Source organism: Notamacropus eugenii, chromosome 4 (assembly GCF_028372415.1).
Source record: "Notamacropus eugenii isolate mMacEug1 chromosome 4, mMacEug1.pri_v2, whole genome shotgun sequence".
Taxonomy (NCBI): Eukaryota; Metazoa; Chordata; class Mammalia; order Diprotodontia; family Macropodidae; genus Notamacropus; species Notamacropus eugenii.
Window position 1 is genome coordinate 245,254,021 of NC_092875.1, and position 14,938 is coordinate 245,268,958.

The 14,938-nt window shown below is 39.0% G+C and overlaps 1 protein-coding gene across 4 annotated transcripts in view; it reads left to right on the forward strand.

The window, feature by feature from the left end:
• GREB1L (GREB1 like retinoic acid receptor coactivator) overlaps nucleotides 1–14,938 on the forward strand; it is a 195,218-nt gene that overhangs the window by 147,995 nt on the left and 32,285 nt on the right. For all 4 annotated transcript variants that reach the window (XM_072604358.1, XM_072604360.1, XM_072604359.1 and 1 more), the window contains 3 exons: nucleotides 3,460–3,652; nucleotides 7,504–7,637; nucleotides 12,896–13,235. In XM_072604358.1, coding sequence (XP_072460459.1) covers nucleotides 3,460–3,652; nucleotides 7,504–7,637; nucleotides 12,896–13,235 — 667 coding nt within the window. The remainder of the gene's footprint in view (nucleotides 1–3,459; nucleotides 3,653–7,503; nucleotides 7,638–12,895; nucleotides 13,236–14,938) is intronic.

Genomic DNA, 14,938 nt, shown 5'->3' on the forward strand with positions numbered 1-14,938 from the left:
AGTTGAAAGCAGATCTTCCTAACTGTGCCACCCTGATTCCTATGCCAGGGATCCAAAAAGGGGGCAAAAGAATTGAGAGCCCCAGTCTGCTTCTAATGGGAGAGACAACATTCAAATCACTAGGTATGTGCAAGAGAGGTACAGAGAATATAGGGGGAAACATTAGCTACTCAGGATACTTACAAAAGGTCTCCTGTAGAATGTAGGATTTGAATTGAATTTTGTAGGAAGCTAGGAAAACTAAGAGATGGGCGGCGGGGGGTGGCGGGGTGCGTAAGGGGGAAACAAGCATTTATTAAGCATCTACCTTATTCCAGGCGCAGTGGTAAGTGCTTAACAAATATTTAAGGAGGTGGAGGGGAACATGCAGGCATGGAGGACAGCCATCTTGAGATAGATAGACAGTTGGTAGCGTTAGCTGGAATGGATCAGAAATTCTTATTCACAGTAATACTGCTTTAAAGTAGGGGTTCTTAGCTTTTTGTGTGTTATGGACTCCTTTTGGAAGCTAATAAAATTTATGGATCCCTTCTCAGAAGAATTCATAAAATAAAATACATAGGATTGCAAAGAAAACCAATTATATTGAAAATCAGTTATAAAAAATACTTTTAAAAGCAAATTCACATATGTATCCAGGTTAAGAATCCCTCAGAGTATCACAGACCTCAAAAGTTCTTTCTCAGGTGTGAAAAATAAGGGATTTTTGGGAGAAGTAAATATTGGGAAGGGAAATTGACAAAACTCTTCATAAGCTTTCCCTACTTCACTTTCTTTAAATTCAGTGTTATCTTCAGTTTCCAATTCACTCCCTCCAAACTCCTCTTCTGTTCCCAAGAAAAACAAAACCCATTATAAGTACATTCACACACACATATGTAGATGTCATATATGGGGCAGCTAGGTAGCACAGTGGATAGAGCACTGGGCTTGGAATCAGGAATACTCATTTTCCTGAGGTCAGATCTGGTCTCAAAAATTTACTAGCTGTGTGACCCTAGGCAAGTCACTTAACCCTGTTTGCCTCAGTTTCCTCATCTGTAAAATGAACTGGAGAAGAAAATGGTAAGCCACTTCAGTATTTTTGCCAAGAAAACCCCAGATGAGGTCATGAAGAGTCGGACACGACTGAAATGAATTAAAAAACTACAAAAATAGGCATGTATACATAGCTATACATATACATCCATAGGTGTATACGTGCAAATTCTTCTATCTGTAATCAGACCTCGCTCTGGAGATGGGCAGCATGTTTCATCATAAGCCCTCTGGAACTGAGGTTGGTTATTGTGTATTAGATGAGAGTTCCTAAGTCTCCTCATTTTCTTTCCTTTTTTCTCTCTTGTCCTTTTCTCTTTTTCCTTTTCCTTGAATATCCCTTCTCTCCATTTTAAAAAAATCTTTTTTTCCTCTTTTACTTTTTCCATTTTGATCAAAATATTACTGAGTATTTAAGAAACCCAAATATTTGATTTTCTTTCCTCTGATTGTCAGACCTATACATAGTGCAGACTTATCAGCTTCTCCAATGTCAGTTTCACCAGGAGCTAGCATGTATCTCTTGTAGGTTTCATTAATAACAGGGCTGTGAGTTCAGAGAATACCAAACTGACTTTCTTCCAGTCAGCTAGCATTTATTAAGTGCCTACTTTGTTACAGTAAATTAATTTCAGTAGCTCAAAAGAAATGTGAGATGCTCAGAGTTAGAGACATCTGCACTGCAAATGTTCACATGGACTATTTGTGTCCAACCTGTGGTAGCGTATTCCCTGCTTGTATTGGTCTGACCACCCATAGTAAAATACACTGTACCTTGACTTCAGCATAATGATGTCATTTTGGTCTTCCTCGAACATGAAGGACAACAACCAACCAACTTTTTGCCAGGCACTGGGGGAAAAAACAAAGCAAATAATAGCCCCTTCTCTCAAGCAGCCATTTCCAGGCAATTGCCTAGCAAGCATAAGCATTATCCCTGTGTTCTAAGAAAAAGTTTTTAACACTCGACTTTGAAGTTTCACATAGTTGGTGTGGATCCCAACATTGGGTAAAGGGAAAAAATTTTTAAATCGAGTTCCACAAACACCCATTGATTCCCTGTCTCCACCCATTCCCACCCCCTCTGCCTCTAAATCAGAAAGTGTTATTGAGACTGTACAGTGTTATATCTACAGCAGAAATATCAGGGTTACAAAAGTTCCTTGTTCATGAGTTTTAATGCAGTATACACTGCACAGTAAGTTGTAAAATCTAGGGCCATGTGTGGGTGAAAATTAAGGTCTTTACTAGTTTGATATAAATAACAAAATCCACAAAGAAATCTTACCTATGGCCAATTATACTAATACCAGGCATCTATAAGCAGAATCTTCATAACAATAATAACTTATGTAGCACCTACTATATACTAATTGTTTTAAAATATTATCCATGTGATCCTCATTATGTCCTTGGGAGGTAAGGGCTACAGTTATTCCCATTTTCAGAGAAGGAAACTGAGGCAGACAGAGGTTAAGTGACTTGCCCAGGGTCACACAACTACTGAGTATCTAAGGCTGGATTTGCACTAAATCTTCCTGACTGCAGATCCTGTTCTCTATCCATTATACCACCTACTGTTTCCCTGGTCTTTGAAAGTGTCTTCTTTCAAAAGGAAAATCTCAGAGGGTCTTCAAAGAATCCCTCAATATTCCATGCCCAAGCATTCAGATTTCTTACTCTGTGAAAGGAACTTGTAGTTTCCAAATTACAGTTGAAAATTAACTGAGACCAGGCATGTTCTGGTTATAGGAAGACCTAAGAAGTCTTAGGATCTCCCCATAGGAGAGTTGCTGAATGGGGCTAATGTAGCAGAAACACACCCTGATGCTGGCACACTGGGATTCTCTTAACATTCTTTACATACTAGCTGTGTGACCCTGGACAGTTCATTCTTGTGTCTACAGAATTCTCAAAGATTATACGTTGCAGAGAAATGGTAGGGGGAATTTCCCAAATCAGTGTTTTATGCATTTATATCAGAAGACTTGGAGGGACTCCCTGAAATCTATCTAAACCACCACCCCTTCGAAGCTAAATTTGTCATTTTCAATTCTGCCTCAAATTTAAATTTTTGTCATAAAATTGCGTTATTCTGAAAACCAGAATAATAATTTCTGTCTTCCTCCTCCTCCTCTTCCTTCTTTTTTTCCCTCTCTTCTTCCTAACTCCCTTTTTGCTCTCTCCCTCTCTTCTACCTCCATCCTGTTCCTCCTCTTTCTCTGTCTCTTGTTTCCCCACTCCCCCTTTCTGTTGTCCATTCCAGCATCTAATATAAGTAAGGAAGATATATATATGTGTGTGTATGTGTGCGTATATGATGTTAATTTTTAATCCTATATGATTTCATTAATTATATAATATTTATTCATTGCTAACTTGTATAAGATATTAATTTTTAACCCTTGCTGATTTTCACAGTGTCATCTCAGGCTCTCTGTCCCATGGAGAGCCGAGTCATGGGTTGGCTGATAGAGTTATTAATTGCCGAGAAGTCCTTGAAGCCTTCAACCTCCTTGTGCTCCAGGTTAGCTCCTTCCCATATGCCATGCAAACGCAACAATCCAGAATAAGCTCTGCCAATGAGGTTCACTGGATACCTTTGGACAGTGTGGTAAGTCTGCTTTCATCCGCCCAAGATGAAGCTACTTTCCTAGGCATGGTCTTGCCCTAGAAGCTTGGAAGATTGTAATAACGGCCATTGTTTATAAAGTACCAAAAATCAGAGTACGAATGTTGCCTTGGCCAAGGTTCTCCTTGTTCTTAATAACAAGCATTTATATAGTCTTAAAAGTTCTCCAAGTGCTTACCAGTAGTTTTCTAATTTTATCACTGGAAGCTATTGTCCCCATTTTATAAAGAAGGAAACCGGGACACAAAGAGGTTAAGTGACTGCTCAGGGTCACGTAGCTAGTAAGTATCTCAGACTGGATTTTAACCCATCTTCTTGACTCTAGATCCAATGCTTTTATCCACCACACCACCTACCTTCCCAGTGTAAAGGGGCTCTCAGCATAAACTAATTGGATTTTTAAATTCTTCAGCAGTCTTTAGAAAGTAGTGGCTATAATGACAATGTATTCAAGCATCTGCCTTTGGAATATTATTTACCTCAAAGTAGAGGAAAGCACTTTGAATGCTGCCAAAGGTCCTATATAACCAAGAGTTCCTGTGTTACTACACCAGAATATTCCAGAATATCTTTTTTATTTTAATGATATGACCCCATGAGAAACATGGGACCTGTGTTTTTTCTGGTATTTTCTAACACATTTTAATATTTTGAAACTGTGTTACTATTGCCCTTTGATGATCAAACCTCCTCTTTTCTCTTAATTACTTCTGTTGTAGAATTTGGTTGAAATAGGAAGCTAGAGATGTCACATTCAAGAATTTAGTAGCGCCATTGAACAATAGGAAGTGAAGATAACATTTTCTTATACTCCTTGGTCCTTAAGAACATTAAGTCTTTTAGTCTCTCATGCCAGAAATAAATGCCGTAATATCTAGACATCCGTACAAAATGTAAAATAGTAAAGCTGTTTTATAATGAAAATTGTATTACCCATTTAAAAACAAATCTTTCTTATTTTAAAAAGATCTCACTAAATCTAATGTACTAAAAAAAAACTTTAGTCCAGGAATATTATCTGACTTTGGACCTAGAGAATTTTCATTGCCTTATGAGTTAGATAAATTTCTATTCACTTTGCCCTTACCTGTCAGAATTTTGATCTTTATAGTCAGATAAACAAGCATGAATAACTATATTAGAATCAGGAATACATTACTTAAATAATTTCCTTGGGTTGTATCATTTTCAGGTAAAAATACCTTATTATTTGTCATCCTAAAAACTGACATCCTCTCTTTGTATCTAAGTCATTAATTAGGTATGAGGTCATAGAGGTAATCATCCTACCCCCAAATTCAGAAACTCAGAATCTGCCTAAATTCCTACTGGATCGACTGGTCTCTCAAAGCATGGAACTGATGAAAAGAAAAGTTGTTGGTCTTGAACTAAAAGTGAGTCTTGACAACACATTAAAGAGATGGTTACAAGAAGCATTGGAGGAGGTTAAACGTATCTTTATTTACCTTACTTGATCTTTTCCTAGAAGGGACAGTCTTAGTCCAAGGCTGGACAATGTGGATGTATGACTAGCTGTTCATGTCTTTGACATGAGTTAATAGAAGAAAAAAACTAAAATTACCATTCCTAAAGTTGTTCCAATGAGAGTAAGGCAAGAGAAGAAGTATTCTTTAATACTAGAAGAAATTCATCGAGTGTATAGCCGAGAAGCTCACAACAAGGAAATGTCTCTATTTACTTTAGAGCTATCCTCATCAAAGATGTGTAACGGGAAATAAAAACACAGTATACAGAATTGTCATCCTGACAGCAGAACTTGGGACATTTCAAACATGTAACAGTAAAAATTGAGAGTGTTCTGTACCTATCACCCTGATAGCAATGTTGAAAGCATAAAGAGAAACCTAATCAGGCCCTTTATTCTTCTATATTGGTGTAAAAAGGGACAAAGGGAGATAAGGATGACAGTGTTTAGACCACCAGTAAACTTGAACTTTACTGTTGATACTGTAAATGTGAGATCCTTGTCCAGGGCATCTTTAATGAAGATATTAGTAGAGAACAAGAAGACTACCTAAAGCAGTATTACACAGCAGACCACATCTTTACCATTTCCCAGCTGACAGATGGAGAGACCATAAGATCCCATTGTGCTAATTGTTCATCAGTTGAAAAAAAAAAAAAAGCACTTGATTTGGTAGTACAAAATACTTCCTTACAGGGTCTTTTACCACAAGGTATAAAAGTAATAATAACCCTATTCATCAACCCTCTGATGATAAACATCAAAGCAAGACATAACAAAACAGGGAGGTTCATCCGTGTGATGGGGGGAGACCCAGTGCAAAGCCCAGGCTGAAGAAGGATCTGTCGAGGGTGAAGTTCTCCAGATGCTCTCGTTTGAAGATGATACTGTTCCAGGTGCATCAAGCCCAAATTAAAGAAGTCTGCAGTCACTCAAAGGAGCCTGACCTGTCCGTCCACTCAGAAAATAACAGTGGATAATGAATGTCCATCCCTGAGATTATAACTTGCAAAAAAAAAAAAAAAAAGACCTCTTTTTAATACCAGTATTCTCCTGATGTTGCTCTGTGGAAGCAAGCTGCAGAATCACATACCACCTTGATAAAAATGAGTGTCATTCAGAGAGCAATGGAGAGATACATGGCAGGAGGGGACAGGCTGCAACACAGAGCCAGCAAGGCCCTGAGAAGAAAAGGAATAAAAGATGTCACCAGGGACTCTTAGGAGAAGAAGATCGGGCAGTCACATCTCAAAGGCAAGGAATGATAACTGGACATCCAGAATGCTTCCTTATTTTATCAAGAGAAAGCAAGGAAAGTGACCACCATGTGGGGTAGTCCTACCCTGTAGGCAGGCAAGGACCAGTCACAATCTACATGGTTACAATCTAAATTGGTGATATCACAGATCCATTTCAGTTCAACAAACATTTATCAAGTGCTTACTGTTTTTAGGCACTGTGCTATTTGAGAGTATTGTTAATTATCCTGTTTAAAAAAATGAGAACATATACATTTTTGAGTGTTTCCCACAAAAATGGTTCAAAGTTCAGTCCCTTATAGAGAGTAAACTTTAATTATCCAGAAAATTGACTCCCATGGAATATCTCATGATCCAACAAAGCCACATAGTCAAGGGATTAATGAAACTCTAACCCCTGAAATTTAATTATTTCTAAATAATTAATTTTATCATTATTTGAATATCATATGCAGTATATAGAAACTGCAGTAAGTAATTTTTTTGAAGTCTTTATGACAGATTAATAATAGCAGCTAAAATATATATAATATAATGCTTTATAGTTAACCAAATAGTTACCAAAAGATAACCAAATAAGTTATCTTACTTGATCCCCTCAACAACACTGAGGTAAATAAAAAAAAAATAGCACTAATATTATTGTACCCATTTTTTCAGTAAGGAAAAAAACCAAGACTCAGGCAGGTTAAATGATTCATCCAAGTCACACAACTAATTTATGGAAGAGCCGGAACTCAGACTGAGATTTTCTGATTTCAGTCCACATGAGCAAAAGAAAAATCCGAGAAAAAAAAATTTTTTTTTAATCACATTTTTTTTTCAGGGAACAATTTGAAGAAGGGAGAAAGAAAAAATACATTTATTTGCTATTTGAATATCCAAAGGAATCACTTTAGAATTTTACTCATCCATCAAGTCCATTTGAGACAGAGCTAGATTTCTGTCAATACCTCTGACATCATAACCCTGAAACTGCTGAGATGCTAACAAACCAAAAGACTAAACTAAAGCTTTTCACCCTCCAGGGAATGACATCCTCACTGTATCTCTGTTCTCTCTCTTTTTTTCTTTTTCAATTTAACTAGGAGGACATGGGCAGTGAGGAGAAGCTATATTTTGGCTTGAATGAGTACAGCAAGTCTCTTCAGTGGGGAATCACTAGTCCACTTCTAAGATGTGATGAAACTTTTGAGAAAATGGTCAACACGCTCTTAGAAAGGTAAATAATGAGAAAGTATAACCTTTGATCCAGCTGTAGCCACATGTCTGAAACAGGCAAGAATACAGTGAAACCCAGTGTTGTGTTGGACAGAGTTTAAGCTGTAAAAATGATATTTTGAAGGTCTGGAGTAAAATTAGTCTTTTATGTGATGACCATTCATTTATGTTGGTGTGTAGCAGTGGGCATGGCAAAAAAGGGCCTCTCCTTCCATCTCCTGGATGATGTTGGCTTCTTACTCAGACACCACCACCTAGAGGTAAAAATAAAGAAAATTTCTCTCATCAAAGATTGTGAGCCTGTTGTGACCTTTCCCGTACCCTTTCTGGCTTCTCTAGTAGTAAGTAGTCTTTTGCTTTGATCTAAAATGCACCAGCAGACTAGGTACAAGGCCAAACTCCATTGTGGGGTGAGGAAATTTGGTATATAAACTACATACTTCAAAAGAGCTGGGATTTCATAAGTACAGACCAAGGCCCTTCCACACCTTAGCAGAAAGTTTCATGAACTGCTATGGCTAAAAATATTTATCACTTAGTGGCCAACCTCTGGGGAGAAACATTTCTAGGCTCGCCTTCAGATGACAGCCCATAGTTGATGTCTTTCTGCCTTCCACCCCTCTTTTGAACTTTTCTGTTTCTATCAATGGTGTCATCATCCTTCCAGTCACCCAGGTTTGCAACCTTGGTGTTGTTCTCACTTGCTACTTTCCTTCATCCTACACATCTAATCAGTTGCTAAATGTTATTGCTTCTACCTCCACAACATCTCTTCCATCCATCCCCTTCTTACTACTTCCAGAACAATCATTGTAATTCAGATCATCTGTATTTCTTTCCCTGGCTATCCAATGACTCCTAATTGGCATTCATGCCTCAAGTCCCACCCCACCCCACTCTTACCATCCCCTCAAGCTATTGTCCAATGTCTCATTTACCTTTCACTGCCAAACACCTTGGAGGAAAACAACTGTCTAAACTCATAGCATCCCTTTACTTTCCTCCACTCATTTCTTAATCTCTTAAATTCCAGCCTTTTAACTTCAGCACTTAACTGAAATGCTTCTCTCTGAAGTTACCTGATGATGTGTGGGAATTAACAAACCAGTATGATGCCCTTCACAGTGTGTTTGTAGCTCCATGAAAGTCCACCCTGACCCAAGTTGGCCAGGAATATATCCAGGAGCACCTCCCTCATCAGGACAGGTTATCAAAGGCCAACACTGTCCTCATTCAGCCAGAATACCAGAACGCCTTAATCTAGCATGGATATCACCCAACCCATGAGTTAGGAAATCTGCCTTGCCAGTTAGCAACCAGAAGAGAAAACTTGGAAATTAAATGCCCTGTTACGGGTCAGTGGGGGGCCTACTGTATCTTGCTTCTCCTGGCCCATTCCCTCTGCCTTGGTCTTTCTCATTTATACTCATTGAAGTTTGCTTCTATTGAAGAATAGAAGTTTATTTCACAACATTTTCCCTCATTGAAGAAAGTCCTAATTAGAAAGAAAAATAAGACCATATTTCTACCCAGTCAAATGGGATTAAGAGTTGCAAAATGTTCAGCCTGGCACACAGTAAGTGTTCTTTCCAGTGTTTATAGAGTCTGTCACATAGTAGATGGTTAATCAATGTCTGTTGACTGACCATCCATACAGGAATGGGGGTGACACCAAAGGGAAGGTGGAAGGAGTTGAAGATGAACCAGTACCCTTCACCTCACCAAAACTCCCAGACTGAGAGAAGACATCTTATCTCCATGTAGGCACCTTAGCCTAACCTTGCCAAGATCCAAGGGGCATTATTTTCCCAGTTATCTAGCTATGTGTCCCTAGCTTCAAGATCTAAACAAAATGCAGTGCCAGTTCTGGAGACAGAGGACCTGGGTTCAAATCCCACCTCGTACGCTTACTACCTGTGTGACCTTGGGTTAGCTTATTAGCCTCCCTAGACCCCAGTTTCCTCATCTATAAAATGAAGGGGTTGGAAGAGAGAACCTCTGAGGTCCCTTTCAGCTGTAGATCTGCAATCTCACAGTGCAAGGACCTGCCCAAGCAGTTAGGATAGTTAAAAGTGGGGCTGTCCTGAACAAATCAGACAGTCAGGTCCCCTGAAGTTAATGATACTTGTACTGCGTGGGTAAATGCAGACAGGAACATGCATTTTGCCATAAGATTGTTCCTCAAAAACTGTGAATCAGCAGAAATAGTTCTATCACCTGTCTCTCTGCCTTTCTTCAGGCTGACTGTCCCAGAGTGCTGTCCATTCTCATCTGTACTTCTTTGAGCACCTAACTTTATTCACTCTCATCTCCTGTGCCATCCCCTTCAAGAAGCCTTTACCTGATACCCCTACCTGGTTGGGTCACACTTCCTTTTCAGATTTTTGTGATATACTGGTTTCCCTGTTGTTTGCCCCCAGGGAAATGTAAGCTCTTGGATTGCAGAAATTATTTTTCATTTTGTTTCTGTATGCCCAATGCCTATCATGTACTTAATGTGAATTCAGTATTTAATGATGATTTCCAATAAATGCTTGCTGGAATGGATTTGGAAGTAAGTATATGATCATAGAAGAGAATTTAATAGATCATTTCCTCCAGCCTCTTCTTTTAACAGAAGAGAAAATCTAAGCCCAGAGAGGCTTACTCAAGAACATGTAAGAAAAGGGTGTGATATGTATAACCTGCATTGGATTGGTTACCATTTCAGGGAGTGAGGAGTGGGAGGGAATCAGGGATAGAATTTGGAACTCAAAACTTTTTAAAAAAATGCTAAGATTTATTTTAACACATAATTGGGGGGAAAATAAGATTTTATTAAGAAAAAAAGAAATGAATGTGAGAGCTAGACTTCAAACCTGTGCGCCCTAGGACAGTGTGTCATCCACCCTACCCTGAGTTGATTTATTAAGGTGACCCTATGGAACAGGTTTATACACAAAAACAACATATGGCTTCCCGCTATTCTTTAGATATTAAGCCTAATATTGGGGTAAAATCTTATATTACATTGGAATGTTATTAAATAAAATTTTTCTCACAATAAGTCATTTTCATCGTGTTAGTGTCGAAGTAGCCATTAGCCAGCGTATAGGTGTGTATTTATATCATTTCTTGTTCACGTATTCTGGAAAGTGCTTTGCTATAAATGTATCTTTTATTAAAAACTGGGCCAGATCCATGTAGCCAGTGTGCTGTTTCTGATTATAGAATGAAGGACTATTTTATAGGAAGATATGTTCATTGCCCTCTCTGGTGTTCACTTCTGTTTGATTTTTGAAGCTTTGACCTCTTTCTGTCTTTCCAGTTTTTGCAATGCAATGACCCTGGCCTCCTTGCTGTTTTCACTTAATCTGCCGAAGTAATATTATTTAAACTTAGAGACACTAGGTGGTACGTTGGACAGAGCACTAGACCTGGAGTCAAGGAAGATCTGAGTTCAAATCTGGCCTTATGTGTTTACTAGCTCTGCGACCCTGGACAAGTCACTTAACTTCTTTCTGTCTTAGTTTCATCTTCTGTAAAGATGATAATGGGCAGTTAAGTGGTACAGGGGATAGAGTGTAGGCCTGGAAACAGGAATGCTCATCTTCCTGAGTTCAAATCTAGCTTCAGACGCTTACTAGCTGTGTGACCCTGCACAAGTCACTTAACCCTGTTTGCCTCAGTTTCTTCATCTGTCAAGTGACCTGGAGCAGGAAATGAGAAACCACTCCAGAATCGGTGCCAGAAGACAAAACAAAACCCAGATGGGGTTACAGAAAGTTAGATGTGACTGAACACACCTGAACTATAACAAGGTTAATAATAGCATCTGCTATAAATGAGATATTTATGAAGTGCTTTGCAGACTCTAAAGTGCTATATAAAAGCTAGCTATTATTTCGATTAGACAGAAATCTAATCATATCGTTCTCCTGTTCATTAACTTCAGTGGCTCCCTATTGCCTCTAGGACAAAATATAAGTTTATCTGCTTTTTAGTCCTTCAGGGCCTGGCCACACTCTCTTTCCAGTTTCATTGTATATTATTACACTCTGTACTCCAACCGTTCTAGCCTCCTTGCTGTTCTGTCTTCCTTCCATCTTCATGGCTTTGCAGTGACCTCCTTACATCCCTGGAAGGTCTCACCTTCTCACCAGGGGCTTGTTGAATCTTTTATAAGACCGCTCAAACTCCATAAAGCCTTTTCTGATTCTCCCCCACTACCAACTACTAGTCCCCTTTCTCTGTCTTATTTACTTTGTATTATATATATATAATAACATTATATATATATATATATATATGTACCTGTTATTGTCCCCAACAGAACGTAAACTCTTTGAGAGCAAGGATTATTTCCATTTTTTATCTCTATCACCATTACCTGGCAATTAGTAGGCACTTAAATGCTTGCTGATTATCTAAGGCAGGGATAGGAAACTTGTGGTCTCCAGACCACATATGGTCCGCTAGGTCCTCAAGTGCAGCCCTTTGACTGAATCCAGACTTCACAGAACAAATTTCCTTAAGAAAAGGATTTGTTCTGTAAAACTTGGACTCAGTCAAAAGGCTGCACCCTAGGACTTAGAAGGCCACGTGTGGCCTCAAGGCTACAGGTTCCCCACCCATGATCTAAAGTGAGGGTTCTCAACCTGATTTGTGTCATGGAGCATTTTGGTAGTCTGGTGAAGCCTTTGGACCCCTTCTCAAAATAATGTTTTTAAATGCATAAAAGAAAGGATTTTAAAAGAAACCAATTATAATGAAATATAGTTAACAAAATATTAAAAATAGCAAGTACATGGAGTGCAGGTTAAGAATCTCTGGTCTAATGTCTCCTTGAACCTCTTTATAGAATATTGGGATTATTGAATTTAGGGAGACAGCGAAAAGAGCAGTTTTGATTCACAAGACCATTGTTTAAATCCCAGCACTGACGTTTGTTACCCTTGTAATTTGTCATTTAATCATGCTAGGCCTTAGTTTCTTCATCTGTAAAATGGCAGTGGGGATGGGAGGAGGAATGGGAAATCAAGTAATGGATCTCTATGTTTCCTTCCTGTTCAGACTCTATGGTCCCACTATAATCTAATTTGACTTCATATGCTGAGGTAGCACCTCATCTCAGAATAGTAGCTCAGTGTGGTAGGGCCCCATTCTGCAAAGGCTTCCAGAAACCAGCTTGCCTTTAGTCCTAACTGTAAAATCCCTGCTGGAGATCCCTGAGTTCAGCCTGCTTTACTAATTAATGTTGTTGTGCATGTTTTCTTTAAGGTACCCCAGGCTTCATAGCATGGTTATTCGCTGCTACCTTCTCATTCAACAGTACTCAGAAGCTTTGATGGCCCTCACTACTATGGCATCTCTCCGAGACCACAGTACGCCAGAAACACTCAGCATCATGGATGACCTAATCAGCTCCCCAGGAAAGGACAAGAGTGGGCGGGGCCACATGCTGATCATTAGGGTGCCTTCTGTGCAGCTGGCTATGCTGGCAAAGGAGAGGTTGCAGGAGGTGCGGGATAAGTTGGGCCTCCAGTACCGCTTTGAAATCATCCTTGGGAACCCAGCTTCAGAACTGAATGTTGCCAGTCACTTTGTGGCACGATTAAAGGTTAGCAACAGATAGAGGTTTCTGCCTTTCATTTTTACCTTTCGTTTTTGCCTTTCATTGTTTTTCCCCAATTTAGCATGGATGCCTGAGATTTGATCTTTGTGTCAGTTGTGAACAAATTCATTATTCAGTATTTTATATGATACTTAATATGTAATCTTCATTATAGTTTTAAGAACGGAGGCAGTATGTGTGGTATAGTGGGGAAATAATCATAGTAACAGCCAGCATTTATATAATACCCTATATATACATGCATACATATATATATGTATGCATGTATATATATTATCTCCTTTGATCTTCACAACAACCCTGTAAGGTAGGTTCGATAATTATCTTTATTTTTCAGATGAAGAGACTCAGCTTAGGTTAAATCACTTGCCCAGGGTCACATAGCAAATAAGTATCTGAGGTGGGATTTGAACTCTGGTCTTCCTGACTCCAAGTCCAGTGCTCTATCTGGTATGCCATGTAACCCCTGGCTCTATAATTAGAGGACAGAGATTCAAATTCTGTATCTGACTCTGCCTGTGTGACCTGAGGTCAGTCAGTCTCTCTGGGCCTAAGTTGCTTTATTTATAAAATGAGAGAATTAGATTAGATGGCCTCCAAGGTCCCTTGCAGTTCTAGATCTGTGATTCCTTTTTGAGGGACATAATTATTTTCATAATTATAGATACAGTTTTAGAAGATTCAGAGAGCAAGAATTATCCCTGTCTAGCCTTGTCTCATTCCAATTAACTTCAGTCTCCATCCTATCTTGGCTGACCCAGTCCTACCATGGATCCTACCAAGACTCACTAGGTTTTGTGATATCTGGGGCGTCTTCAAGAGACTTCTTTCTGCCCCACGACTCAGTCTCTTCAGCCTAGTATTTTCAGTTCAATTCCTTTTTTTTTTTTACTTTTTAAAAAATTTATTTTTATAATATTTTCCCCAATTAGATGTAAAGACAGTATTTAGCATTCACTTTTAAAAGATTTTGAGTTCCAGATTTTTGTCCTTCTCTTCCTCCCTTCCTAAAATGGTAAGCAATTTGATATAGGCTATATATGTGCACTCATGTAAAACATATTTCCATATTAATCACAATTGTGAAGGGAGAAGCAGACCAAAAAAAAAAAAAAACATGAAAAAGTAAAATAAATGAAAGAAGTATACTTCAATCTGTATTCTGTCAATTCAATTCTTAATGAGACCCTATTACATTCCCCACATCAGTTGTTCCAAGGTACTTCTGTTTTCCTCATCGCCTTATCTCACTCCTTAGCTCCTCACTTTTAGTAGATAATTTTACTTTCCATTTCCGTTCCTCCTTTTATTACTACCACTACCCCTGCCACCACTACTACCACCACTACCACCACCACCACCACCACCACTACCACCACCCCCACCACCACCACCACCACCCCCACCACCACCACCACCACCCCCACCACCACCACCACCACCACCACTACTACCACCACCACCACCATCACCACCACTACTACTACCATCACCACCACTACCACCACCACCACCACTACTACTACAGCTGGCTAGCATTTATATAGTGTTTCAACATTTACAAAGCACTTAACATATGTTATTTCCTCTGACCCTCAGAATATTGCGTTGAGGTAGATGCTAAGTGACTTTCCCAGGGTCACATAGTAAGTCACCAGGGCAGCATATGAATTCCTGCCTTTCTGACC